Genomic DNA, 27,774 nt, shown 5'->3' on the forward strand with positions numbered 1-27,774 from the left:
TTTATTGACATTTTGAAGAGCACGAAAAAACACAATTTCCCAACATGCAATGCGTGCGCGACGTCAGGATTTTTTTTTATACAAGAAAGCAAGCTAGCAAGGGCTGCAGTGCATCGGTGCACGATTTATAATGTTTTCCTAAATGTCTTTGAGTGTAGCTAACATCTCACAGTTATGAGTTGAATTGCAATTTATTTAACCTAGCTGGTTCTGTCATTTCAGAAGATACGTTAAGGTGAGTGGAATATTTAGATGATTGACATCAAGGTGTCAGTAACTAGCAAGCTAGCTATAGCTAGCCGTCATAATTGGCAATATTTTGCAATCGACATATTTCCGATTGCAATCTCATGTAGGGGTCTGCCTGTGGAAAAGTCTGCTATCAAGATTGCCAGGCAGGTGGAGTAGTTATAGCTGGCTAACGTTGCTCGCACACTATTGTTTGTTCAGTGTGGTAGCCAGCGGCAACAGCAGCATAGATTGACAGAACCCTGTAAAATACAGACCTAAATAGTAGTTAGGCCTATGTTATTTGTACACCTGCAGACATTCAAAATATTTTGACAGCGTTGATGGTGTGATCATATAAATATAATGCTTTAGGATGTGATAGCTACTCATTTGTGACTGAATTAACATTCTATGTTGTGGATTGTTCTCTTTACGTGTGAATGTCTGACAATGAATTTGCATCCCTCAGATTGTAGAATTAGTCAGTTTTCTGCAGTGTAATGATCCCAATAAGCAACTCCATCATTCCCTAGTTCCAGTGCTGTCAACACAAGCGCAAATCTCTAAACTGAGGACTGAAAACGTTCCATTGGGAGTAAAGAGACACAGCAGTGGCAGTGTTGCCCAGAGATAGAAAGATCACAAATGAACAGAAACAACACACATTTGGAGTCTGTGCAGTTTGCCAATTGCCAGGCCTGTGCTGCAGACACAGAGGCTAAACCAGTCTCGAGGACAGACGGCAAAGCTTATTATCTGGGCAGAGCAGAGGATACTATTTCCAAGCTGAGAAGATTTGGGGGTTGCCATAGAGGACGTTTACTCTGCCTTTTTTTTTTTTTTTTTTTTACCCCCCAGATAAAGAGCTTAATTGTTCTGTTTTAAAATACATTTTAAAGGGGTTAATCTGAGATTGAGAGAAAAAAAATTATGATGGTGCTGTTCAGGTTTAGAGCTTGATCTCATGTTTAAAAAATATTTATATGGGTTTGTTCCAATATGTCACTCTGTACTCTACCTTTGGCTCCTGAGTGGCGCAGCGGTCTAAGGCACTGCATCTCAGTGCTAGAAGCATCACTACAAACCCTGGTTGGATTCCAGGCTGTATCACAACTGGCTGTGATTGGGAGTCCCATAGGGCGGCGCGCAATTGGCCCAGCGTCGTCCGGGGTTAGGGCCTGGCCACGGTAGGCCATCACTGTAAATAAGAATTTGTTCTTAACTGACTTGCCTAGTTAAATAAAAAATGTAATAAAAGCAAGTGTAGTAGGTAGCTGAGGAAGTCAACAGCCTGTTGATTTGGCTGGAAATCATCCCTACTCTTTTCCAGTTCCACACAGCCTTTCTATGACTTTGATGGCATGCTGCCATATGCTGATCAATGATCTCATTAATACTGGTTGACCTCGTGTTCACCTGTTGGCATTATGACATTTCTTTCATTCCATCTGCGCCGCTTGTAAAGAGAGATCACACGTACTCCCTCTGCATAATGACAACAGAGGGGCAGTGTTGAAGGCCAAGCGGCTGGCCACAGTGACGGTCCCAGCACTAATAATTGATTATCAGGCCAAACACATTTAAGTGTTTAACGGATGCCCCTCTTCACTTTTCTCAACTTTTTTTTTTGTGGTTGAAAAGTTGTACTGAGAAATTGCGCGATTTATAGGAAAATGAATGTCCTCAAGCGTCCATTAAAGAGAGACACAACATTCCCTTTTGGATTATGGCTGAACTTTATGTTTTAGTCTCTCCTAAAATATCATGATTAGGTTGCTAGGCGTTGAACTAAGGTTGCTATAGAGCAGGGATGGGCAGCTGGTGGCCACCCCTTTAAAAAAAATTATGCTGAACTGTCTGGGTCTCAACTTGCTGTTGAGAGTTACAATAGTAGAATACACGAAGTGCAATTTTGAAATGTGGTTGTGCATCAGCAGTTTCTCTTATGTCAGTCACTGACAGTCCCTCAATTAGCCCATGTAAGCTAAAACAATTTTGATCGGTCAATTAGTCGAGCCAGCTATCTAAACTTGTAGTAATCATGTTTGAATTTCTTAGTCACTCTCACTCCGATAACATTAAAAACTGTAAACATTTCTCTCAACCCTATTCTCATCGATGGGGCTGTAGTGGAGCAGGTTGAGAGCTACAAGTTCCTTGGCGTCCACATCACTAACATGGTTGAACCACACCAAGACAGTCGTGAAGACGGAATGACAAAACCTATTCCCACCCCAGGAGACTGAAAATATTTGGTATGGGTCCACAGAACCTCAAAATGTTTTACAGCTGCACCCTGGAGAGCATCCTGACAGTTTGCATCACTGCCTAGTATGGCAATTGCTCGGCTTACGACCACAAGGCACTACAGAGGGTAGCGCGTACGACCCAGTACATCACCGGGGCCAAGCTTCCTGCCACCCAGGACCTCTACACTAGGCGGTGTCAGAGGAAGGCCCTAAAATTGTCAACGACTCCAGCCACCCTAGTCATAGACTGTTCTCTCTGCTACCGCATGGCAAGCGGTACCGGAGCGCCAAGTCTAGGTCCAAGAGGCTTCGAAACAGCTTCTTCCCCCAAGCTAAGACTCCTGAACATCTAATCAAATGGCTACGCAAACTATTTGCATTGCCCCCCCCCACGTTACTGCTACTCTGTTATCATCTCTGCATAGTCACTTTAACAACTCTACCTACTCTGTATCAGTACCCCCTGTATATACAGCGAGGGAAAAAAGTATTTGATCCCCTGCTGATTTTGTACGTTTGCCCACTGACAACGAAATGATCAGTCTATAATTTTAATGGTAGGTTTATTTGAACAGTGAGAGACAGAATAACAACAACAAAAATCCAGAAAAGAGCATGTCAAAAATGTCAGTGGGCAAACGTACAAAATCAGCAGGGGATCAAATACTTTTTTCCCCTCACTGTAGCCCCACTATTGTTATTTACTGCTGCTCTTGAATTGTTTGTTATTCTTACATTTTTGGGGTGTTTTCTTAAAACTGCATTGTTGGTTAAGGGCTTGGTAAGTAAACATTTCACTCGTCAGTGAAGAGCATTTTTTTGCCAGTCCGGTCTGGTCCAGCGACGGTGGGTTTGTGCCCATAGGCGACGTTGTTGCTGGTGATGTCTAGTGAGGACCTGACTTACAACTGGCCTACAAGCCCGCAATCCAGCCTCTCTCAGCCTATTGTGGACTTTCTGAGCAATGATGGAGGGATTGTGCGTTCCTGGTGTTACTCGGGCAGTTGTTGCCATCCTGTACCTGTCCCGCAGGTGTGATGTTCGGATGTATTGATCCTGTGCCGGTGGTGTTACACGTGGTCTGCCACTGCGAGGATGATCAGCTGTCCGTCCTGTCTCCCTGTAGCTCTGTCTTAGGAGTCTCACAGTATGGACATTGCAATTTTTTGCCCTGGCCACATCTGCAGTCCTCATGCCTCCTTGCAGCATGCCTAAGGCACATTCACGCAGATGAGCAGGGACCCTGGGCATTTTTTTGGTGTGTTTTTCAAAGTCAGTAGAAAGGCCTCTCTTTAGTGTCCTAAGTTTTCATAACTGTGACCTTAATTGCCTACCGTCTGTAAGCTATTACTGTCTTAACGACCGTTCCGCAGGTGCATGTTCATTAATTGTTTATGCTTCATTGAACAAGCATGGGAAACAGTGTTTAAACCCTTTACTATGAAGATCTGTGAAGTTATTTGGATTTTTACAAATTCTCTTTGAAAGACAGGGTCCTAAGAAAGGGATGTTTTTTTGTTTGCTGAGTTTATTTATAAATAAACTGAATACATTAAGTAATAACTTTAAGAAAACTAACCTACAGCACTGGACTAAATTCACTTGTCATCCTTGTGGTATTGAGAAATAAACATGGTAATGCTTTCACTGATTGCACATAAAGGAAGATAGTTCCTACATCAGGGGTGGGCAATTCAGTCCCCGAGGGCCTGATTGGTGTCACTTTTTCTCTATCCCTAGCAAACACAGCTGATTAATCAAATTGCATTCTAATCTGAAGATAATGATTAGGTGATTGTGGAGTCAGGTGTGTTAGCTGGGGCTGAGGCAAAACTGTGACCCCAATGAAATTGCCCACCCCTGTCCTACATGAAAGTGCTTGCTTTATCCAACTAATCTTGTCCTTTCTGTCATTCTGTGAACCCCGTTCATTGCTGCTCTCAGCTATATTTTTTTGATTCGCTCGCTCCGCTCACTTTTCAAAAAAAGAAATCTGTTAAAACATTTAATAAAATGTGTATGGCCTTAGCATTCTGGAGAGCCTTGGTGCTCTGGTGTCCACTTATTCCTGTCTAAGGAAATTCATCCTTGGGCTTTTGGTGTCTTTATAAGGTTACCGGTTTTGCATTCCCAAGGTCTTTCTATGGAAGGCTCAGCCACAGAACTGTATTTCTCATGCATTATTAACATTAGAAGTTCTGTGAGAGTGGGCGCACTTATTACCTGATAGCCCTGTCCTATTTTCTGGGCATGCCTAATGAGTCCTTTGGCTCCAATGGAAACAGCACTCAGCTGGATTTAATTACTTTAATGCCTTGACTTTGCTCTGTGGAGAGGAAGACCATGCGCTGAGCAGGAGTCTCTCTTGATTAGTTTTTTTTAAGACATAGATTTGGTTCTTGTCTGTCTCAGACAATAGTCTTTTCGGGGGGGGGGGGGGGGGGGGGTTGCATTTAATTGAGATGAGGGCCTTTTTTGGGGGTGGGGGAGAGTGGAATTCCACCCTCTTTGTATTTTATTCATGTTTTATTCAGGCATTAGATTATTCAGACAGATAAGAATTTGAAGGGGGAGCTTGATGAGGAGAGGAGGCGTTGTAGGATGGGTGGATGTGGCAATTGAACCCGGGTCTCCGAGGTCGTAGTATATGTCGAGCTGTGAGTGTTGCCACTCGACCGTGGGTATTATATCCCCAAAGGAAAGCGTGACCATGATGATATCATCTGCGATATGGATGACCGCACATTCCAAGTTGTTCTTCCTGGTCGTAGTAGTTTTTCACCTGCTTCTGTGTTGTGTGTCTGTCCGCGTGTGTGTGGAAGGCGGGGGCATGCGCAGCTGGAGGTGGCAGTTCTCCAGGATGATGCGTCTGTGCCTGCGCTGGTGCCGGCTGTGCCCTAAGCGAGGGGGTCGACCCAGCAAGCCCCAGAGGAAGCTACGAGAGCTGTGGAGCTACTGGAAGCTGCTGCTCAACTCCCTCTACTTCAACAGCCTTACCAACTCTGACACCTGCCTGGACTGTGTCTTTGAGCCCGTCTACTGGATAGTCGACAATGTGACTCGCTGGTTTGGGGTGGTAAGTAAAATGGCTCAATTTTCTGTGTAGATGTACAGTCAAATATTTGTGTTTTTATTGTATTTCATTAAATGTAGGCCAGTTAATCAAATCTCCCATGTTCAGTTACATTACCCCGTTTTGCTATTCTATTTCTCACAGTATTTTCACCTTTCACGTACCCTCATGAGTTCCTCCCTCTGTTCGTGCCCCTCTCTTCTGTTCCCAGGTGTTTGTGTGCCTGGTGATTGCCCTCACCAGCTCTGTGCTGGTCATTGTCTACCTGTGCCTGCTGCCTGTCATCCTCAACACCTACCCACTGCAGTGGATCGTCTGGCACCTCACTTACGGCCACTGGGTCCTCATGATGGTCCTCTTCCACTACTATAAGGCCACCACCACCTCCCCTGGACACCCACCACAGGTGAGGTGCCCGCTCCAATGCCTGCAGGAAAAATGTTTTTGGGAAATACTAGGAAGACAGGCTATAGGCTTGATTCTGAAATAACTTCATGCTTTTTTCGGATGGTTGTTTCTCAGGTTAAAAGTGATACACCGTCAGTGTCCATCTGTAAAAAATGCATCGTCCCCAAACCAGCCAGAACTCACCACTGCAGCATCTGCAATACGTAAGTTAGACTCTGTCAGTCGTCAAATGATGTCATTAAGAAATAAAAAACCTTCACTGGATAGCTCTAGTCCATGGCACAGGTCAATCACACTGAGCGACTTTCTCTTTCATCCCAGGTGTATTCTGAAGATGGATCACCACTGTCGTATCCTTTCGAGACCAACAAACATCTCATCTCTCAGATTCCTTTTAAAACAATATTTTTTACAGCATTGTAAAACCCCAGGGGGGCGGGGGGGCAGTCATACAGTTAAATCATATTGCCTTCCTCCATGTTTTATCTTTTGTTAGATCTGCCTCATTAACTTTGACCTTAACTTGCCTTGTGACGCTAGCCTGGCTCAACAACTGTGTGGGCCACTTCAACCACCGCTACTTTTTCTCCTTCTGCCTGTACATGACCATGGGCTGCATGTACTGCAGCGTCAGCTGCAAAGACATGTTCATAGAGGCCTACAACGCTGTCGAGGTGAGGCAGACCAAGAATGTCAACTTCTTAGAGGTTCTAGGAGGCTTGACACTGACTTTCAAATAGTATTCTGAGTACTGCCATCCGTGTAATGTAATCATGTCTTGTTATTGACATGTGACCCAAACACCCTGATTGAGTGAGGCCGCTTGGTTCGTGACTGTTTGGTTAGAGTCTGGCATGTCTTTGCCACATTTTCCTTCTCTTATGTGCTAGATATATGGCATGGTCTTTTCAGAGAGGTGAGTGAAAGGCCTTACATTCTGAGCAAGCTGTGTAAAGTTCACTGCCGCTAGTTTAGCTGAAGAGAGAGGCGGCAGCCGAGCAAAGACAGCGAACAGACCACAAAGTGTAGGGATCAAGGACATCGGATCACATGACACGTTAACGGCAATGTAATACACTTGTTTATCTTCAAGTCCACTGAGAAGGCTGGTGGTGTGCAGATAACTGGATGCCGTTGTGTATATAACCAGTCAGATTGTTTCTTATGTAATCTAAAGCCTCCAGGCTCAAGACCACTTACTGTTCTCACACCAATCATTCATGGCAAGATGGGAGTTTATATAGTAATAGATCCTATGGCTCTGAGCCAACACCTCACTGTTTGAAGATGTATATCTTTTTTTAGTGTTTCAATCGCTCTGACGTATGACACGTGTTCTTTTTTTAGCTACATAGAAGATGGGAGGTACCGTTCTATAATAATCACCCTGGCCCTATAACACATCTAGCCTATAGTTTCCCTTAGCATTATGAGCTGTGATTGAGCTAGTCAAGGGCACCACCTTGACTGAAGCTGTGGGTGTGTCCCAAATGGCACTTTATTCCCTATGTGGTCCACTACTTTTGACTAGAGCCTTGTGGGCCCTGGTCAAACGTAGCGCACTCCATAGGGAATAAAGTGGCATTCGGGATGCAGCCAGTGTATGAATTGCCATTGTTCCACTAGCGCTTCCACTGCAGTGTGGAAGCCACAGGGGGAGCCAGTGATGGGAGTAGGGCACGGACTGCTCCTCAGTCTCATGACTGGCCTGGTACTACAAAAGGTTCTTGAAACCTCTGAACTCAGAACTGGTGCGTTGCCTGGAATTAACTTGTAGAGGGTCCGCACTCAAAAAATTGATTTTCAGAGTTCTTGGTCAGGTAGTACAGACTGACAGGCTGTGAAGGTCCACTGGGCAGTGCTGGGTCTCACTGTCAATTAACAATCAACATTTAATTGACAACAATTTGGCAATCTCCCTGTATAGTATGGGGTTTTATATGTGGGCGACTCCACACCAGAATTGTTGGTACTTTGTAGAGTATATTGTTCCAAACAATGTCTTTTAAAGGACATGTTTTTTTTTTTTTTTTTTACAACCAATTCTCTATTTTTGATTGTATAAAATGGCATGTTATAGAAGGGTCCAGACACCTTTGTCATGATTTCACATGTTTTTCAGAAACTTACCCCAAACAGCAAATCACTTCCTTATTCTCAATTTGTAGTATGGGGGCCTGAAAAAACATGAACAGAGGCTCCAAAAACACAAAAATCTGTCCTTTTTAGAAATGGCAAAGCTCTCATTGTAGTGATGCAGGTCTTTAAATGTTGTACACATGAAATTGTCATTCTGAAATGTATCCGCAAAGTTCTATTCCATTTTTTTGCGACTCGAGCGATACCTCTCCGTCCACTCGGCAGGTAATTGCTGAACTAAAGGACACATTCGAGTTACAAAGTATATTGAAAGCCTGGGGTGTTTCCAGACTTGTAGAATCTATGCCGAGGCGCATTGAAGCTGTTCTGCTGGGTCGCGGTGGCCCAACGCCCTAGTAAGATGTTTTATGTTGGTGTTTCCTTTATTTTGGCAGTTAACTGTAGCAGCAGGCTACACAGAGACTGGAACAGTTGGATAGGGGAACTGCTCGAGTCACGCAACACGGAATATAGTGTTGCAGATAAAGTTTTGGATTGACACAATTTCACGTGTACATCTAAAGACCTGCATCACCATACTGAGAGCTTTGCTGTTTCTAAAATAATGTATTTGGGCGATTTTTGGAGCCTTATGGTATGGGGGCCCCCCATACTACACGAGGATGAGGAAGTAATTTGATGTTTGGGGTTAGTTTCTCAAACATGAAATCACAAAGTTATCTGGACCCTTTTATAACATGCCGTTTAGATGTAATAAAGAAAATAGGAAGATCATTTTTTGTGTTGAATAAATTAATGTCAACTTAAAAATATATATTTTTATTTAACCTTTTTTATATCTAGGCAAGTCAGTTAAGAACAAATTCTTATTTACAATGACGGCCTACCCCGGCAAAACCCGGACGACGATGGGTCAATTGTGCACCGCCCTATGGGACTCCCAATCACAGCCAGTTGTGATACAGCCTGGAATCGTAGTGACACCTCTAGCACTGAGATGCAGTGCCTTAGACTGCTGCGCCATTCTAGAGCCCTAAAATCAAGACATACATGTTTTATAGCACACTATAAGGAGTATAGTCACACCCAGATGTTGTCTGTATCATGTATGGTTCACCGATCATAGGGTCTTACAGGAGGCATGTATAGGTAGCTCTAAAAGGGCTTACATTTCCATTTTCTCCTATGGTGTGTGATAAATGTAAAGAGTATGTCAGACATCAGACTTCCACCCAAGTTTGTTCTGGCAATTCTCACAATCTGACATACCAAAACTATTATCAGCCTACACTGGCATGGAGTCTGCCATGTTTCACTGCCCAGTGAGACTGCAGTCCTCTCCTCAAGTCAGGCACAGTCCCCTGTGAATAGTAGTTATTTTTTAGGTCCCTTGGCTGTGAATGGCTATAGACTTGGCATTTTGTATTTCGCTTCTTTGCCACCCGTTGCAATTGGAGGACTGTAGATGTTTCCTGTTAGCCTTTTTGTGGTTGGTTGTCCAATCCTGTAGAATACTCAGTGGCATCACATTTACTAGTTACAACTGCTGTACATGGATGGTTTTTTCACATGGTTTTGCTTTCCGTCTAGAGCTACTATCAGACGCCACCACCACTGTTTTCCTTCAGAGAAAAGATGGTCCACAAGAGTGTCATTTTCATTTGGGTGCTAACAAGGTGAGACACATTTGTAACTTTAAAAAAAAGTTACGTCAACCGCTATGGCTGATCTATGTACACATGTACAGTGGGGCAAAAAAAGTATTTAGTCAGCCACCAATTGTGCAAGTTTTCCCACTTAAAAAGATGAGAGAGGCCTGTAATTTTCATCATAGGTACACTTCAACTATGACAGACAAAATTAAAATAAAAAAAATCCAGAAAATCACAGTAGGATTTTTAATGAATTTATTTGCAAATTATGGTGGAAAATAAGTATTTGGTCACCTACAAACAAGCAAGATTTCTGGCTCTCACAGACCTGTAACTTCTTCTTTAAGAGGCTCCTCTTTCCTCCACTCGTTACCTGTATTAATGGCACCTGTTTGAACTTGTTATCAGTATAAAAGACACCTGTCCACAACCTCAAACAGTCACACTCCAAACTCCACTATGGCCAAGACCAAAGAGCTGTCAAAGGACACCAGAAACAAAATTGTAGACCTGCACCAGGTTGGGAAGACTGGATCTGTAATAGGTAAGCAGCTTGGTTTGAATAAATCAACTGTGGGAGCAATTATTAGGAAATGGAAGACCACTGATAATCTCCCTCCATCTGGGGCTCCACGCAAGATCTCACCCCTTGGGGTCAAAATGATCACAAGAACGGTGAGCAAAAAATCCCAGAACCACACGGGAGGACCTAGTGAATGACCTGCAGAGAGCTGGGACTAAAGTAACAAAGCCTACCATCAGTAACACACTACGCCGCCAGGGACTCAAATCCTGCAGTGGCAGACGTGTCCCCCTGCTTAAGCCAGTACATGTCCAGGCCCGTCTGAAGTTTGCTAGAGAGCATTTGGATGATCCAGAAGAAGATTGGGAGAATGTCATATGGTCAGATGAAACCAAAATATAACTCTTGGTAAAAATTCAACTCGTCGTGTTTGGAGGACAAAGAATGCTGAGTTGCATCCAAAGAACACCATACCTACTGTGAAGTACGGGGGTGGGGGTGGAAACATCATGCTTTGGGGCTGTTTTTCTGCAAAGGGACCAGGACGACTGATCCGTGTAAAGGAAAGAATGAATGGGGCCATGTATCGTGATATTTTGAGTGAAAACCTTCTTCCATCAGCAAGGGCATTGAAGATGAAACATGGCTGGGTCTTTCAGCATGACAATGATCCCAAACACACCGCCCGGGCAACAAAGGAGTGGCTTTGTAAGAAGCATTTCAAGGTGCTAGAGTGGCCTAGCCAGTCTCCAGATCTCAACCCCATAGAAAATCTTTGGAGGGAGTTGAAAGTCCGTGTTGCCCAGCAACAGCCCCAAAACATCACTGCTCTAGAGGAGATCTGCCTGGAGGAATGGGCCAAAATACCAGCAACAGTGTGTGAAAACCTTGTATAGACTTACAGAAAACTTTTGACCTCTGTCATTGCCAACAAAGGGTATATAACAGTATTGAGAAACTTTTGTTATTGACCAAATACTTATTTTCCACCATAATTTGCAAATAAATTCATAAAAAATCCTACAATGTGATTTTCTGGATTTTTTTTTCTAATTTTGTCTGTCATATTTGAAGTGTATCTATGATGAAAATAACAGGCCTCATCTTTTTAAGTGGGAGAACTTGCACAATTGGTGGCTGACTAAATACTTTTTTGCCCCACTGTGTGTGTGTATGTATGTATGTATGTATGTATGTATGTATATATATATATATATATATATGTAACAGTATGTGGACACCCCTTCAAATTAGTGGATTTTGGCTATTTCAGCCACACCTGTTGCTGACATGTGTATAAAATCGAGCGCACCGCCATGCAATCTCCATAGACAAACATTGGCAATAGAATGGCCTTACGGAAGAGCTCAGAGACTTTCAACGTGGCACCTTTCGTCAAATTTCTGCCCTGCTAGAGCTTCCCCGGTCAACCATAAGTTCTGCTATTGTGAAATGGAAACCTCTAGGAAACATTTAGGATCAACAACAGCTCAGCCGCAAAGTGGTAGGCCACACAAGCCCACAGAACGGGACAGCGAGTGCTGAAGCTCGTATAAATTGCCTGTATTCGGTTGCAACACTCACTACCGAGTTCAAACTGCCTCAAGAAGCAACATCAGCACAATAACTGTTCGTCAGGAGCTTAATGAAATGGGCTTCCATGGCAGAGCAACCGCACACAAGCGGAATCACACTTTACCATAGTCCGATGGACGAATCTGGGTTTGGCGGATTCCCGGAGATTGCTACCTGCCCGAATACATAGTGCCAACTGTTAAGTTTGGTGGAGGAGGAATAATGGGCTGGGGCTGTTTTTCATGTTTCGGACTAGGCCCCTTAGTTCCAGTGAAAGGAAATCTTAATGCCTCAGCATGACAATGCCCCCATGCACAAAGTGCGATCCATACAGAAATGTTTTGTCTAGATCGCTGTGGAAGAACTTGACTGGCCTGCACAGAGCACTGACCTCAACCCCATCGGGATTAATTGGAACGCCGACTGCGAGCCAGGCCTAATGTCAGTGCTCACTAACGCTCCTGTGGCTAAATTGAAGCAAGTCCCCATAGCAATGTTCCAACATCTAGTGGAAAGCCTTCTCAGAAGAGTGGAGGCTGTTATAGCAGCAACGGGGGGACCAACTCCACATTAATGCCCATGATTTTGGAATGAAATGTTCGACGAGCAGGTGTCCATACTTTTGTTCATATTCTCAAATATACCTTTTTATCTTGAATCTAGTTTAATACAATCATGATCATGATTGCCATTTTTTTTCCTCCCTGCAGTTCGGTGGCAGTAGCTCTGGGAGGTCTGACACTGTGGCATGCTATCCTCATCACCTTAGGAGAGACCAGCGTGGAGAGACACATCAACAAGAAAGAGGTCAGACGCTTAAAGGAGAAAGGAAAGGTGAGGTTTATTGGATTTACTCAAATATCAACACGGTGTACCAGTTTGGAATTAGCAAGTAAAGCCTGTTTCTCTCTTGTAAGGTGTTCAGAAATCCATACCATTATGGGAAAATAAACAATTGGAAAGTGTTGTTTGGTGTGGAGGAGACCAGGTAAGCCTTCCAGATCACCACAAACTTCTAGACTGTTGTGAAACCTAAATGATTCTTCTTAAGAGTTGGTTTGACTTCCTCTTCTCACAGTCACTGGTTGACCAGAGTCCTCCTGCCGTCTAGTCACACTCCCCATGAAGACGGACTGGTATGGGAATTCCCTCAGGCTCTCACCAGAAGAGACCCAATGACCATCTAACCTCACTACTCACTGCTGCTGGCCAGTTTCTCATCTCCACACTATGGCCCAGAATCACTACTGGCACCTGGATGGTGGAGTGAACAGAGGACTTCTCTTAGCCTCTGAGGAGTAGACCGTTTGGGCTTGATAGTGACCCGTATGTCAAGGAACCTCTGGGTGTTAGGGGACCTTAATCTGCACTCCGGTCACTGTCATGTGTCTTTTTTCAACTGTCGTCCTGTCTTGTGAACTGATTGTTTGTTTTTTTGTACTGGTAGGTATGTTGTCCAAAGATGACAATGTGTACTTTTTAAATTGTACTGAAGTCACAGAAAAAGCAGTTTGGACTTTTTCAGTGCCAACAAAGAGCTTTTCACCAATGACTAGGTTAGAGCTAGATAACCACACACCTTGGCCATTCTCCATCTAGGGGTGAGTAGTCTGGAGACTTTTTGACAGACTTCCATAAACTATTCATATTATCGTTCAGGCTCTAGTTAGAACATGGTGCTCATATTACTGAGCAGTGCCCCAGCCAATATCCAGGGGTGACGTAATACTATGGTCGACCATGTAAAAAAACGACACATTTCACTGAACCTATCCGGTGTATGTGACAAAACATCTGCATAGGCGTATTAGGAATTGTCAAAAGATTCGTAACGTGCCGTGTGAAGTTAAATCTTTAACAGGTGTTTATATTTGTTTATCAGGCACTAATGCAAAGTACCGTTTTACTGGAATATGACATTTCTAACATTGTCCATTAATTATCTCGCCCACATCACATACGGTAATGGATTTCCCCAGTAGCCATCTTTTAAGATCACTTAACATGGTTAAAAGAGCTTGAATGCATCAGACTTCCTCCCAACTGGTCTTGTGTTTGGCCATCATTTAGATTTATAATGGTCAGGGGATATTTCTATAATAGCCAGCCTGTAACAGTAGGAAGGGGCTACCTGGTTGCCATAGTGAAATGTCCTCACTGCTGTGACATGACCAATAGGAGCTGTGCTCCATTATTGTATGCCGCATGTCTGTGTCATTTGCTTTTGATATTAGCTTGTATTGGTTAATATAAAATATTGTTTTTGGAGACTGTGAAGCTTCTTTTGATATTTCTGTTGATTTAAAGCACTCGTACATTTACAAAAAGTTTTATTGACAGCTTAAGTTAGACATTTTAAATATTGTCCACATCGTCAGCATAATTTTGAGGCTCAAAGTTGGCCAAGTGAAATGTGTAGCCAACCACATCAATCATTGAATAATACATGGGTAATCAGTCACACATTCATTAACACCCCTCTCCCCAATATAAATTGTTTTCTTCTCTCTGTGCCAAGCTTGTTTCAGTGCAGCTCAGTCATTCCATGAAGTTGCAGTAGGCTGTCACCATGCCACCATGCAGTGGCCAGTCTAACTCCTCTCACGTTTGATGATAGAAGCAGTTCAACAACAAGTGTGTGTCATTTAGCAAACGCTCTTATCCAGAGCGACGTACAGGAGCAATTAGGGTTATGTGCCTTGCCCAAGGGCACACCGGCAGATTTTTTTTTCACCTAGTCGATTCGAACCAGCGACCTGTCGGTTACCGGCCCAACGCTCTTAACCGCTAAGCTACCTGCCGTCTGTGTTTAATCTCATGTACAAGATGAAGTGCTGTGGGTGGTGGTGCGATGTCCCAAACTCCATGGGCAGCGCTAGAGCCCCAAGCCCTCTTCCTCAGGAGCAAGCCGTCCCATCTGTCCCCTCCCACACCTAGTCAGGGATTGGGGGCCAAATTCACCTGCCTCCTGGACTCCCCAGAAGGAACCTTCACATGAGAAAAGACGCATTGTAATTTTCTCATTAGGTTAGGCTTTCCTGTCATATTGGCATTCTGCCTTTGTTCGAAGATGAACAGGAATCATCAACAGATTGCCACAACTGACCCTATCCCTTGTAGTTATGAGAATGTTTGAAGGCCTCACCCCAGAAGAACTCACTGACTCACCATTCATTCCGGGCCACCGCCGCCTCGCTCCTCACCACCCTCTTGTGGTCGTCCAGGGGGGCAGCCAGGGCGCGCAGCACCCTCGCACGGAAGGGCATGATCTGCCGGGGGAAGGGTTTGTTAATGGCCAGAGTTCATAATGAATCAGTTGACATGGCCAATAGCGATCACTTATTAAAAAAGGCCCATCAGTCAGCGGTTATGTGAAGTACAGGCCAGAGTCTTACCTCGTGTTCTGGAAAGCGGGAGAGGGCATGGATACAGCGCAGTGAGGCTATCCGCACTTTCTGTGAGGACGAGGTGAGACAGACCTCAGACACAGACTTAAAAAAATTACCTTAATGAATTATAACTGTATGGGGACTATGGCACTCAAGGTTACTTAGCTAAAATACTGAACCGTCCAGATATCAAAAACGCTAAGTTGCACTCTGGGGCTCATGCCATTAATTGCATTTCAAGTTGAAGACTGCGCTGGTAGTCAAGCAGCATTTCATTTACAGGCACAGATGTATTGAACGCTCGCGGGGACACGGCTGAGAGGTCTACCGCCGAGTCCGTTGTTACTATCAACGGAAGCTGAGTCATCGGTCTATGGCATATTACCAATAATAAGATACACGAGGTCTGTGTGGCAAGAGGCCCAAACTCTGTCACAGAGAGAACACATCCTCTGCCCGACACTTACATTTTTAGACTCCCTTAGCTATTTCGCTTCCTTGTGTGGTGGCTGTTATAACATGATACATACCATGGTAGGGCTGGTGGTGAGCGCCAGAGTGCGGCCCACCAGCACCTCCAGCTGGGTGATGAGGGCTGAAGGGGGGTCCAGGAGGACCGGTTGCAAGCAGGACAGGGTAGACACCTGCACCCCCTGGTCCGGACACGACAGGGCCTCCAGCAGGAGGGGCAGGAGCTGACCAAGCACAGAGGAGAATAGAAAAGGGGGGACAACGCCACGCGATACCCATAAGATAAACAGTGCCAGAGTGAGAGAATGTTCCTCACAGATGTACAAAATACACATGGGATGAAACTCTCAAATGCGTTTTACATTTCAAGACATAAAACACAATATTCATGGAGGAAATACATATTTCTAAGGCGTTCCTGTTTTTGTTCGCCTGTCTGGCACTGGTCCCTGTCTACGTACCGCTGGTAGCTCAGTAAGCTGGACCTGTCTGGGTAGATTGTTCACTATGTGAGACAGTGCCTTCAGGTAGCCAGACTTCTTCTCTGCAGAGGGAGAGAATGAAGGGGAAGTGAAGAATCTGTCAAATGAACAGGACTCTCAAACTGCTTAACCATTTTCATCACAACACATGTCCTGCGTCTGTCGTGCATCGTGAACGTCTCCTCACAGTACCTTGGACTGCGGCGTTGAAGCCCTCGACCAGTTTGGCAGAGTTCTCCGTGAAGAAGCGCTGGCGGTACATGATGCGCACGTCGGCGTGGCTACCGCGGTTCAGGACGTCCGGCGAGTCGCTCATCAGGAGAGAGAATCCATCGGCCGCTAACCAACCCAGCTCTGGGTCACTGAGCAGGGAGAAGAGCTTAGACAGACACACAGGATTACTGCGGTGTGTGTGAGGTTACTGAGGTAGGGCCATTTCTCTAGCCTTGCCTCATCCCTTAACCTCCACTGCTAAACTGAGGTGAACTCAATACAAAAAGGAATTTAAAAAAAAACGTTGTCTACTGTTCATGGTTTGATACAATTACGACTAGATTTCATTGTTACATTAGGCTAGGTTTTCCACTGGGGGAGACGAGACACAGAACAGTTAACAGACTGTTTGTGTGGGAAGACAAAGAGGACTCCTGTCCTTTTACCTTGTCGGTCAGGGCTGTGGACAGAGGGTGGTAGCGAAGGAGGAGAGCCTTGGACACCTAGAGACAAGACATTCACAACTGTATGAACGAATGGATGGAACAACAACAATGTACCACAGGCAAGTCACCATTCGCCCTGATGGAGAGAAGGCCGTAGTAGTATCAGTGATCCCTAGTCTAGAGACGCAGGGGTTGTACTGGGGACAGTTCAGTATGGGCTAAGGGGAATGGGGAACGTAATGGATACAAACTGCCGTAGGGCGGCGCACAACTGGCCCAGCGCCGCCCGGGTTAGGGGAAGGTAGGGCGGCGCACAACTGGCCCAGCGGCGCCCAACTGGCCCAGCGCCGCCCGGGTTAGGGGAAGGTAGGCCGTCAGTGTTCTTAATAGAATGCTGCCGTATTAGTAGTAATGTAAACTGGGGTCTAACCCAGAGCAGCAGAGTGAACGCCTGCGTTCTGACGGGGGAGGACGCAGAGTCCAGCTCAGTGGAGATCCTCTTTAACGTCCTGTCTATCAGAGAGTCCAGGACTTCACCTGTAGAGAAACACACACACACACGATTAATATACCATCCCACCAACATTCACTTGACCAATTCCCATTCGGTCAAAGGACACGGCCGGAGGACTCGCCTGCGGGACTCTTGTTGACCAGCCCAGCGTAGCACTTGGCGGCTGACGTGTAGGAGAGCGGATGGTCACAGGTACAGCTCAGCTCCTCCAACTCCAACAGTAGCCTGTCCATCTGGGGCACCTCCACCTGTCCGGGGCACACGGTCAGTCAGTCTACGATCACAGGCGAAATCAAGCCATTTAAAAAATGTGCATGAGAGACCTTAACAAGTAGGCAACGCACAGTCATCCAGTGTCACACAACAAAACAGGTATCCTTAGTATGAACGTTTAACAGTACAATGTTAAAAATATGACATTTTGAAGGCTTGTCATGAGGTGCAGAGGCATATGGGAGGGGTGGGGGTCTTACGGTCCGTGGCAGCCAGCACACACAACCCATGAGCAGGCACACCATCTGGGACTGGCTCCGGGAGTCCCAATGTCACTCAAACGCATACCACTCTGCGATACAATGCTTTATTCATTCCCAGGATGCATCCTGTCCCTGGGGTGTCCTCTGTAGGTATAACAGTGAAGAAAACATTTTCAATAGGAGATGGCTGGTTGTCTTTAGCATTGAAACCTGACCTTGAGGAGCTGGATCTGGGTGGGGAAGGCGTTCTCTGGCAGGAAGGAAACATCACCGTCGAGGAAGAGGGACACGGCCAGCGAGGCTGTTTGGCCAGCCAGTCTGGTGACGGAGCAGTGGTTAGCGCCAAGCCAAAATATTTACATATAACATCAAATGTCCCATTATCAATGACGTGTGTGTCTTTTCTGGGTGGCTGGCTGTCTCAGTGATGTCAACTCACCGGGACTGTAGTCGGGCACAGGTGGTGCTGATGATGGGTACCATGGCTGATAGGACAGTCTCCTCGAGTATCGGGCTACAATGGCCTGAGGAACCTTAACATACACACAGATCAGAAACAGAAACACCAGGTCAGTCAAAAAAACAAACAAATCCTGTATCTGTCCAACACCATGACGTGGAGGCCATTTGTCATTTGCATTTCGCTTGCATAGGTTTGCATTCATATATTCGCTAAAAACAACCAACACATTCTCAGTACAACCCTTATCTCAATGGACTTCCTGGTTCAATAAAAAAGGTTGTACCTCCTGGTTCACATTACAATGTGGTGCACAGGCTGTTGGTCGGGATATTCTCACCCTGCAAAGCTGCCTGCAATGCCAGCCCGAGCAGGCGAGGAATGACGTCATGGAAGACGCCACCGGTCTCTTCAGTGTCCTGGGCCTGCTCTGCTATCTTCTGCAGACTGTGGCAGACAGAGATCACCTCTTCCAATGAGAACGCGCCAGTGCCTGTTGGGAGGGAGATTACATCGTTATCAGAATCTAGATATTAGTTTAGAACATAGATATTTAGAAGGGTCTACCTAAACAATGACAGAAGAGCCTGTGGCGGTGACACATACCAGTGTGTGCAGAGGTGAGGACCTGTAGCAGGACAGGTGTGCTCTCCTGAACCAAACTGGGCCGGGACGACACCGCAGCCAGCGCCGCCACACAGCGCTGACGCACTGCCTGCTGGGAATGTTCCCGGGACGGCGTGGCGCTGTCACCTTGTGCCATGGGCTCTGGGAACAGGAGAGGGAAGGGCTCAGTAGGGTAAACGTCCTCTGGTTAGAACGATGCAACTGAAGGCATGGTAATGACGGGGGAAGACCTTCGTTGGCATTTCGAACCTTTGACCTTAACCCACCTGAGAAGATCTCCTCCTTCAGCCGTGGAACCATCTTAGAGATGAAGGCTGCAGGGTGCAGGCGAGCCAGAGCCCCTGCACACTCAACCACAGCCAGGCTGGACAGACGGGGAGAGAGGAGGAGGACCAAGCCGTTGTGTTATTTGATTGATTAGGTATCATAGACTTCGGATTTCCCTCCCGGAGCAACTGAAACCAGGAACTAACCTGACTTTAGGATCTCCCTCCTCCAGGATGAGCCTGGTGAGGTGGTCAACGGCAAGCTCCACATCTGACTCTAACAGCAGGCCTAGGAGAGAGGTGGAAGATGTCAACCTATACGTCTCAGCCTAGTAAAAGGAGCTGTAGCACGAAGCGAAAAGGCCAATCAAATGTATTCTCTATCCCACAGTAACAGGCACAAGCTGAACGGCATGTGGACAAAAATAACATTTTGACCGGTGTAGCAGCGGGGTGAGCTCAAAAGGTCTCGAATGTGTTGGGAGCGGGTTCAGGTCCACGTTCATTGGACGAGGGGTTGAAAGGTTAGGAGAGTCACCTGTCTGTTGGCCCAGTGCAGTGAGCAAACGCATAGATGTGATCTGGAGGTCAGCATTGCTCTCAGACAGAGCAGAGAACACTATACTGCACAGAGACTGCCTGAAGTCCAACAGCACACTCTCATCTAGGGGGGAAGAGAGAGGGGGGTGTTGTGAGAGTACAAGTGTGACAAATTTGAGAAAAGGTTCATGGAACAATTCACAGTGCCACACAAAGCAGGAAGAAAAGAGGAGAGATTAACTATTTCAGGAGGGACTGGGAGTTATTGCACAGTACAAAAGGCTGGACATGACCATCATTCCTAAAGCTCGATTTGTCATTAAAAGTGTCATAACGCATGGGCAAACTCTAACGGCGTTCCGGCTTCAAATACTCTTTCAAATGGGGCCCTGAAATGCAGCACTGTAAATTCACACGTTCAGCAGCCGAGGCATACAATGGCAGAGGACAGGAGGAACGAGACGTGGCACAAAGAGACAGGGACAGTAAAGGAGGTTACACTTACCCTCTTCTGAGGACGTCACCGGGTGGACAAAGCCCTGTAACACCTCCAGTAGGGTGCGCCGCTGAGCACACTACACAGGGGGCAGACAGACAGATATGAAAGATCTCACTGATAACATCATGCACCTATAGGAAGCAAGATAGAACCAAGATACTTATAACAGGGCGTCTACATGTCAGGTGGCAATATCGGGTAAACAAAAGACCATAACGTACAACGCAATAACACTGTGTTTGTGACTGCAGGAAGCCACCAATTCATACAGTAATGAAGCTGCCATGGGCAAACTAATCAAATTGTGACCAACAGTCAAGACTGTGAGACGAACACCAACATTGACGATAATGGAACGTCCTAGCTGGATGGTGTGACTCACCTGTGTGCGGCTGTTGTATTGCTCTATGAGGGACGGCAGGACGGCGGCGGCAACTCTGTGGCTCGCCCTGTAGGAGGCGGTAGAGGTGGCCTGCAGCAGCTTCGCACTGGGCCACACCAGCTTCAGGTCCGGCTCACACAGGTGGTGCTGACAGTCTAGAAAAACATTGGGTCTGGTTGGCACATTGGCGATGGTGTGTGTGTGTGTGTGTGAGAGATCTATATAAACTCAGCAAAAAAGAAACGTCCTCTCACTGTCAACTGCGTTTATTTTCAGAAAACTTAACATGTGAAAATATTTGTATGTACATAAGATTCAGCAACTGAGACATAAACTGAACAAGTTCCACAGACATGTGATTTACAGAAATTTAATGATGTGTCCCTGAACAAAAGGGGGGAGGTCAAAATCAAAAGTGATGTGGCCACCAGCTGAATTAAGTACTGCAGTGCATCTCCTCCTCATGGATTGCACCAGATTTGCCAGTTCTTACTGTGAAATGTTACCCCACTCTTCCACCAAGGCACCTGCAAGTTCCCAGACATTTCTGGGGGGAATGGCCCTAGCCCTCACCCTCCGATCCAACAGGTCCCAGACATGCTCAATGAGATTGAGATCCGGGCTCTTCACTGGCCATGGCAGAACACTGAGATTCCTTTCTTGCAGGAAATCACGCACAGAACGAGCAGTATGGCTGGTGGCATTGTCATGCTGGGGGGTCATGTCAGGATGAGCCTGCAGGAAGGGTACCACATGAGGGAGGAGGATGTCTTCCCTGTAACTCACAGCGTTGAGATTGAGCTTGTAGTCATGGCAGGCAGTCCGATGATGCTGTGACACACCGCCCCAGACCATGACGGACCCTCTACCTCCAAATCGATCCCGCTCCAGAGTACAGGCCTCGGTGTAATGCTCATTCCTTCGACGATAAATGCAAATCCGACCATCACCCCTGGTGAGACAAAACTGCAATTCGTCAGTGAAGAGCACTTTTTGCAAGTCCTGTCTGGTCCAGCAACGGTGGGTTTGTGCCCATAGGCGACGTTGTTGCCGGTGATGTCTGGTGAGGACCTGCCTTACAACAGGCCTACAAGCCCTCAGTCCTGTCTCTCTCAGCCTATTGCGGACAGTCTGAGCACTGATGGAGGAATTGTGAGTCAGAGTTCAGAGTCAGTAGAAAGGCCTCTTTAGTGTCCTAAGTTTTGATAACTGTGACCTTAATTGCCTGTAAGCTGTTAGTGTCTTAACGACCGTTCCACAGGTGCATGTTCATTAATTGTTTATGGTTCATTGAACGAGCATGGGAAACAGTGTTTAAACCCTTTACAATGAAGATCTGTGAAGTTTTGGATTTTAACAAATTATCTTTGCACCTGCAAAAAGATTGCTCAGATGTGTGAGTGCCTTTTGAATTTTGTATTACAAATTATCTTTGAAAGACACGGTCCTGAAAAAGGGATGTTTCTTTTTTTGCTGAGTTTATATCAGGACGCTGTGTACCTTATTATGTAAAGTGTATATACACCTCCCCCCCACGCAGTCTCTCACTCTCCGATTTAACGCTTCTACTACTGTGGTAAGCCCTGAGGAGAATGTGATTGCCAAGTCAGACTCTTCTCACACATTTCCTGAATAGACTGTCCCCACACACCGCGACACAACGACAATAAACAAACACCGCTTGTGCCCAGAACCACAAAGTTTGAGGTGGTACCTTTGAGGACCAGCTCCAGGAAGACATTGAGGGAGTCTTCAGAGTCCGAGTTGAGGACGGAGCGGGAGAGACAGGCTGTCAGGGTACCGACGGCGGCTAGGCCAGCGGACTCCACCCGCTCACTAGCTGTCTGAAACACCTGCACAGGGAGGTCAACAAAACTCTCCATTCAGATGATCTGCTGTCAAAGATTCCTCACGTAGCCTTACCACAGCTCACCGTATAGGACTCTTCTACAAACCGTACTGATATGTCGCTGGCCCCCAAGCTGCGCTGAAACGTACCTCTCTGCGCAGCGAGGCCCAAAGGCCTGGTAGGAATTGGGCTAAGTCTTTATGTTCATACACAGAAGCACAGGCAGTCTGCAACATGGGGAGAAAATGCGGGCCATTAAGACATGAATGCCGTTTGCCGCACACGTAAAACGTGAAGATGATCTGAGGTGAGGTAACCGACAAGGTCTTACCAGGGTCTGCAGGGAGTCCAGCTTGGCACTCTGAACATCGGAGTCCAGCTTCTCAATGATCAGTGGCAGCAGGAACTGTTGAAGCGAGACAATCCACAAATCAGAACCTGCATTGACACTCAGCTCAAGGTCCCTAGGTAGGGGTTTCTCTACAAGCGCTTTGTGACATCTGCTGATGTAAAAAGGCTTCATAAATACATGTGATTTGATTGAACACCTCCCTCTGCAACTGGATCCTGGACTTCCTGATTGGCAGAACCCTGGTGGTTCTGCCAATCAGGCAACAACACCTCTGCCACGCTGACCCACAACACGAGGGTTCCCCCCAGGAGTGCGTGCTCAGCTCCTTCCTGTACACCCACGACTGAGTGGCCACAAACGACACCAACACAATCATTAAGTTTTCCCGACGACACAACGGCGTTGGGCCGGATCGGCGATGAGACAGCTTCCAGGGAGGAAGTTAGAGCCCTGGCAGAGTGGTGCTGGGAAAATAATGTCTCCCTCAACGTCAGTAAAACCAAGAAGCTGATCGTGGACTACAGGAAAGGGGGGGCACGACCCCTATTGTCATCGACGGGGATGCAGCGGAGGAGCAAAAGCTTCAAGTTCCTCTGGCGTGCACATCACAGAGGACCTGACACGGTCCAATCACAGTGCCTCTTCCAAGTTCTACAGCTGCACAATGGAGAGCATCTTAACCCGGCTGCATCACCGGTCAGGACGTGTCTGAGGAAGGTCACGAAAGGTCGTCAAGTACTCCAGTCACCCGAGCCACGGACTGTTCACTCCGTTACCATTTGGCATGTGGTATCGGAGCATCGGGTCTCGGACCAACAGGCTCAAAGACAGCTTCTACCGCCAGGCCATCAGACTGCTGAACAGCTAACCCTAGCTGTCTCCCTGAGCAGACCTGAACCTTAGTCTCTAAGGTGCAAATAGTTTCCATTTGCTCTGATTACACACCCATCCAACCCTCATACACAAACGTATACACAAACACACACGCAAACAACCATAAACACACACACACACACACACAGTGAACACTGCTGTTCTTTTATATAGCTTATTCTACTGCATGGCCAAGTCACTACTCATCATAAATGGTGTAAAATACTAGCTCTTCTATTACTTGTCGTTTTTATTTACCTGAACCTTTTACTGCTATTATTGATTCATGTACTGTATTGATTGAGGGAGCTACACCTTCTATACCTGCTGTAAACTGTGCAGGCGAACAAGAGAATGTGATTACAGGCGCACCCACAGACCCTAACCATTTCCCGTGTCCTCGTTGCCGCTCACAAACATGCAACCACACACAAAGACCACCTCTGACGCCCTAAAAGGCTATGCATTGTGTCGTCTCGTTTTCCAGACATGGTGGATGTGGGAGGAGACGACGCATTGTGTATTGTTCTCGTTTACCCCCTACTGTATGTGTAGTGTGCAGTACAGTATGTCCACCCCCCACCTCTGCAAAGCGTGGTGTTCCGGTGAGCACGACCCTCAGGGCCAGGACCAGCTCCTCCTGGGTGATGCCATGGGGGTCGTTCGCGGGCTAGGTGGGGTCACACACACACACACACGGAGTTAGATGGCGGTCAACCCATTGAAATGGAATGATTCTCATTCTATGGGTCAACCATTTCAAAACAGAGAACAATTAAAACTGTTTTCATTCAATGAACAAACGTCCAGCTCATCAAACGGCCCTCCCTACAGCTGTAAATGCTCATCAAATGAACGTTCATCGAAAGCGGTTCTAGTAAATTCTAAATGGCCTCAATTGTCCATCAACGTGAATCACATAAAACGGTACACGAGCTGTCTGTCAGTATTTTAACTCTGGGGGTTAACCATTTCTTACAATCCTCTGCCAGATGCTAGTCAGTGACACATGGCTCAGATATCAAAGCACACAGGTCAGAGTCTCACATCAGCGTTGTCTCCTGACTGGTGTAAGTCCACAGCAGCTTCGCAAACAAACGCTTACAAGGGCTGAAGTCTATAGGTAAACTAACACTTACAGGGCTGAAGTCTATAGGGAAACTAACACTTACAGGGCTGAAGTCTATAGGGAAATAGCAGGATGTCACTTCAAACAGCTCCTCTGTGAATTTACCTGAAATAAAACACAGACTGGATCATACTCTCAGAATTGAGGAATCATTGAATAATAATTGTTAAGATAAAATATACTTAAAAGGTCATGATAAAAGTTAAATAAAAAGGAAAAGCGAATGATAATAACACATGTATTAAATCTCAACCCAAATACTGGTCTACATAAAAGGGTGCTTAAACCTCTCTTCTAGACTAGAAGTGTGTGTGTGTGTGTGTGTGTGTGTGTGTGTGTGTGTGTGTGTGTGTGTGTGTGTGTAGGGCTACAGACTAACTTTCCCTCCTGGTGGCACTGGCGCCACTAACATTTTCAGTTGGTGGGACCAGCCCGTGATTTGGTCGCACCAAAATATGTCGTCACGCAATAGAAACAAATGTGCAATCATCTTATGAAGTCATTCGCAGCGCTGCCGAGATGGTATGCCTCCGGTTGGACGTGTTACGAGTTCACTCAAAGCCCGGTAAACCTCAGCGACAACGAAGAACAAGACGACAACATGTACAACTAAAAAAAAAAAAGTTTTGGAACAACAACAGCTGCACAACAACGTGAGAGCGCGCGTGACTGTTCTCACCAAGATCATAGCCTTCATGGACAATCTTCCTAGCGATATGGAAGGCCAGCAGAAGGTTGCGTGGGTCTCTCTCCCCATCCACTGACTGGACAAACCCAAAGACAAAGTCTGCACCCAGGCCCTTCAGCTCTGTGGGATGGGAAAAGTAGTCAATCAATGTAACAACCTTCCAGTACGTAGCATGCAGAATAGATCACGCAAATTATTTCAAGGCTGTAAGACTCTCGACAAGGATCTCCGTGACCCTGCGGATTTCTCCATTATGGCTACCACACTACCTGGGCTCTTACCTGACTCTCTGGATTCCATAAGCTGGATGAGGATGTTGTAAACACATGACCGCTCCGCCAGCATCAGGGACTGTAGTGACACAGACACAGAAACCAGATAAACAGAGTCAGGGTGTTGCAGTATAAGAAACACATGGGCTTATTCACCCTTTAATAACTACTGTATGCTCATTACTTAGGAGAATTTACACTTGACGGGGCAGGTTGGGTGTATTTACCTGCACATGGATGTCCTGGAATAGTGATTTCAGAATGGACACTGCAGACCCAGGCGGCAACACTGAGCATTTGGTCTGAGAGGATATTTCAAGATGTCCGTCAGGGATAGGCAAGATAACACCTCTCCCGCTCAGTTCACTTTTGACGGGACAATATTGACATTTCTCTAATATCCTTGTGAAATTTAACATGACAGAGGTTACTCAGCTTGAGACTTACCAGCGCTTTCAGCCCCTGTATGACATGTGGTGTGATGACATAGTGGTCCTTCAATCTGTTCTCATAAAACACTATAAGGACTTTCACTTAGGACAAAACAAAAAGGAGAAGATAGTAAAATTGACAGGACATATAGCACACACTAAGCAAATGGCAAAGATGGGTTATGATGCCAAAGAGGTGCTATAGTGTTGACTACCTTCTCTCTCTGTAAGGTCTCCATAACACTCCTGTAGGACATTGGAGAGGAGCTGGACACCACGGCCTCGGGTCTGGGGTTGGGAGCTGGTCAGATGCAAACTTCACAGAGACAGGATGGTCAACTTGTTAGTGGAGGCTAGAACTGCATGACATTGAAGTTAATGACATTGTTAGTAACTGGGACAATAATGATGATTGTGTATACATTACCCCAAGGCTTCAACCAACTGCAGTATAGTAAACTGTCCAGCCTTGAGTTCTAATGCAAAGAAAATGAAGGGCATTTCACTGTACTTGTGCATGTGACATTAAAACTTGAAACATGCATTTATTTAACAAGTGAAAAAGACAAGTGGTCAGTAGGATACATCATGCAGCCACTTTAGGGGACAGGAAAGTAGTTCCAGAGTCTAATGCGTTGTGAAATACCCTTTTCAGATCGAGCTACCTAGCTTGCCAGCAAACCCGACCGGCTTGTTTTACAGCGGCACTTGGGTCGGACAGAATTCCTCCTGTGTAAATTAAGATACCACGGAGCCTGTGTGAGTTTTTCTCGGAAAATGTACCTCAATCCAGGGATTACAAATGTATTTTACACCGAATTGTCCCATTATCACAAAAGGTACACAGAGAAGCTGTAACTACTGTTTTTTTTAACAGTCCTACAATCTGCTTGGTGTAAAAGAGGGGACAATTCGGAGTACAACGCACTTCTCATTACTGGATTACCGTACATTTTCAGAGCAATATTGTGCTGACTCAGCTGTCTTAATATTTACATAAATGCTGTTCAACCCTAGTGCAGCTGTAGCAAACAGGTCAGATCTGCTCGCTAGCTAAAAAACATTCAGGTTATGGCCAAGAACAGCGGTTAATACATTCCTTTGAATTAAGAGACATTGATCGCCAGGTTGTATACGTGCAAAAAAAAAAAAAAACTGAACAGGCCAACTTTTTTGTCGGTTATTTCTATAGCGTGCGGTTGAACACAGGATGTAGCTTTGACTTGTGATAGCCTGCTGCTAGCTAGCATCTTTGCCAGACATCAGTCACACGCGATTTATGTGTCATTCATTGATTTTTATCTCAAAAGCCGTATCAGAGAGAAAGGTGACTTAAATACTTTTGGCAGCTACCTGTTGCGGTGTCTACCGCCTTGCGGTCCTGTTGTCCCAAAACGAATTCTTCTACCAAGCCCAATAGCAAGGCACTATCCGCAGCCATCATGAACAGCCTTGGTTCAAACTGAAGTGCGCATGCGTTGCGGTTACCCTGAGCTCAGGGTCAGAAAAAAACGTTATAACGTCGTATGATTTTTAACGTATGATTTCTACTGCTACTACGAGCAGTAGCTAGATATTTTACTAACCAAATAATACACCATTTG

General features: G+C 45.9%; 2 protein-coding genes across 2 annotated transcripts; one reads left to right on the forward strand and one right to left on the reverse strand.

Moving 5' to 3' along the window:
• Positions 1-59: 59 nt before the first annotated feature.
• Positions 60-14,084, forward strand: LOC110499029 (palmitoyltransferase ZDHHC16B). The gene is made up of 10 exons (XM_021575858.2): positions 60-235; positions 5,303-5,556; positions 5,765-5,959; positions 6,076-6,164; positions 6,283-6,311; positions 6,502-6,635; positions 9,652-9,737; positions 12,522-12,645; positions 12,729-12,799; positions 12,890-14,084. Exons 2-10 carry the CDS (start codon positions 5,311-5,313, stop codon positions 12,996-12,998), a joined length of 1,083 nt encoding a protein of 360 aa, XP_021431533.2. The 5' UTR covers positions 60-235; positions 5,303-5,310; the 3' UTR covers positions 12,999-14,084.
• A 40-nt stretch (positions 14,085-14,124) lies between these two features.
• Positions 14,125-27,680, reverse strand: LOC110499027 (MMS19 nucleotide excision repair protein homolog). The gene is made up of 31 exons (XM_036955878.1): positions 27,524-27,680; positions 26,598-26,646; positions 26,386-26,486; positions 26,187-26,272; positions 25,967-26,041; positions 25,749-25,818; positions 25,459-25,587; positions 24,823-24,884; positions 24,234-24,320; positions 22,757-22,831; positions 22,575-22,652; positions 22,291-22,429; positions 20,577-20,731; positions 20,201-20,270; positions 19,694-19,819; positions 19,363-19,444; positions 19,156-19,253; positions 18,869-19,030; positions 18,603-18,755; positions 18,242-18,335; positions 18,002-18,120; positions 17,800-17,858; positions 17,448-17,574; positions 17,243-17,349; positions 16,813-16,869; positions 16,346-16,532; positions 16,133-16,215; positions 15,731-15,895; positions 15,207-15,266; positions 14,980-15,080; positions 14,125-14,799 (listed from the first exon to the last, which is right to left on the reverse strand). Exons 1-31 carry the CDS (start codon positions 27,612-27,614, stop codon positions 14,769-14,771), a joined length of 3,078 nt encoding a protein of 1,025 aa, XP_036811773.1. The 5' UTR covers positions 27,615-27,680; the 3' UTR covers positions 14,125-14,768.
• Positions 27,681-27,774: the final 94 nt, after the last annotated feature.

Source organism: Oncorhynchus mykiss, chromosome 20 (assembly GCF_013265735.2).
Source record: "Oncorhynchus mykiss isolate Arlee chromosome 20, USDA_OmykA_1.1, whole genome shotgun sequence".
NCBI lineage: Eukaryota > Metazoa > Chordata > Actinopteri > Salmoniformes > Salmonidae > Oncorhynchus > Oncorhynchus mykiss.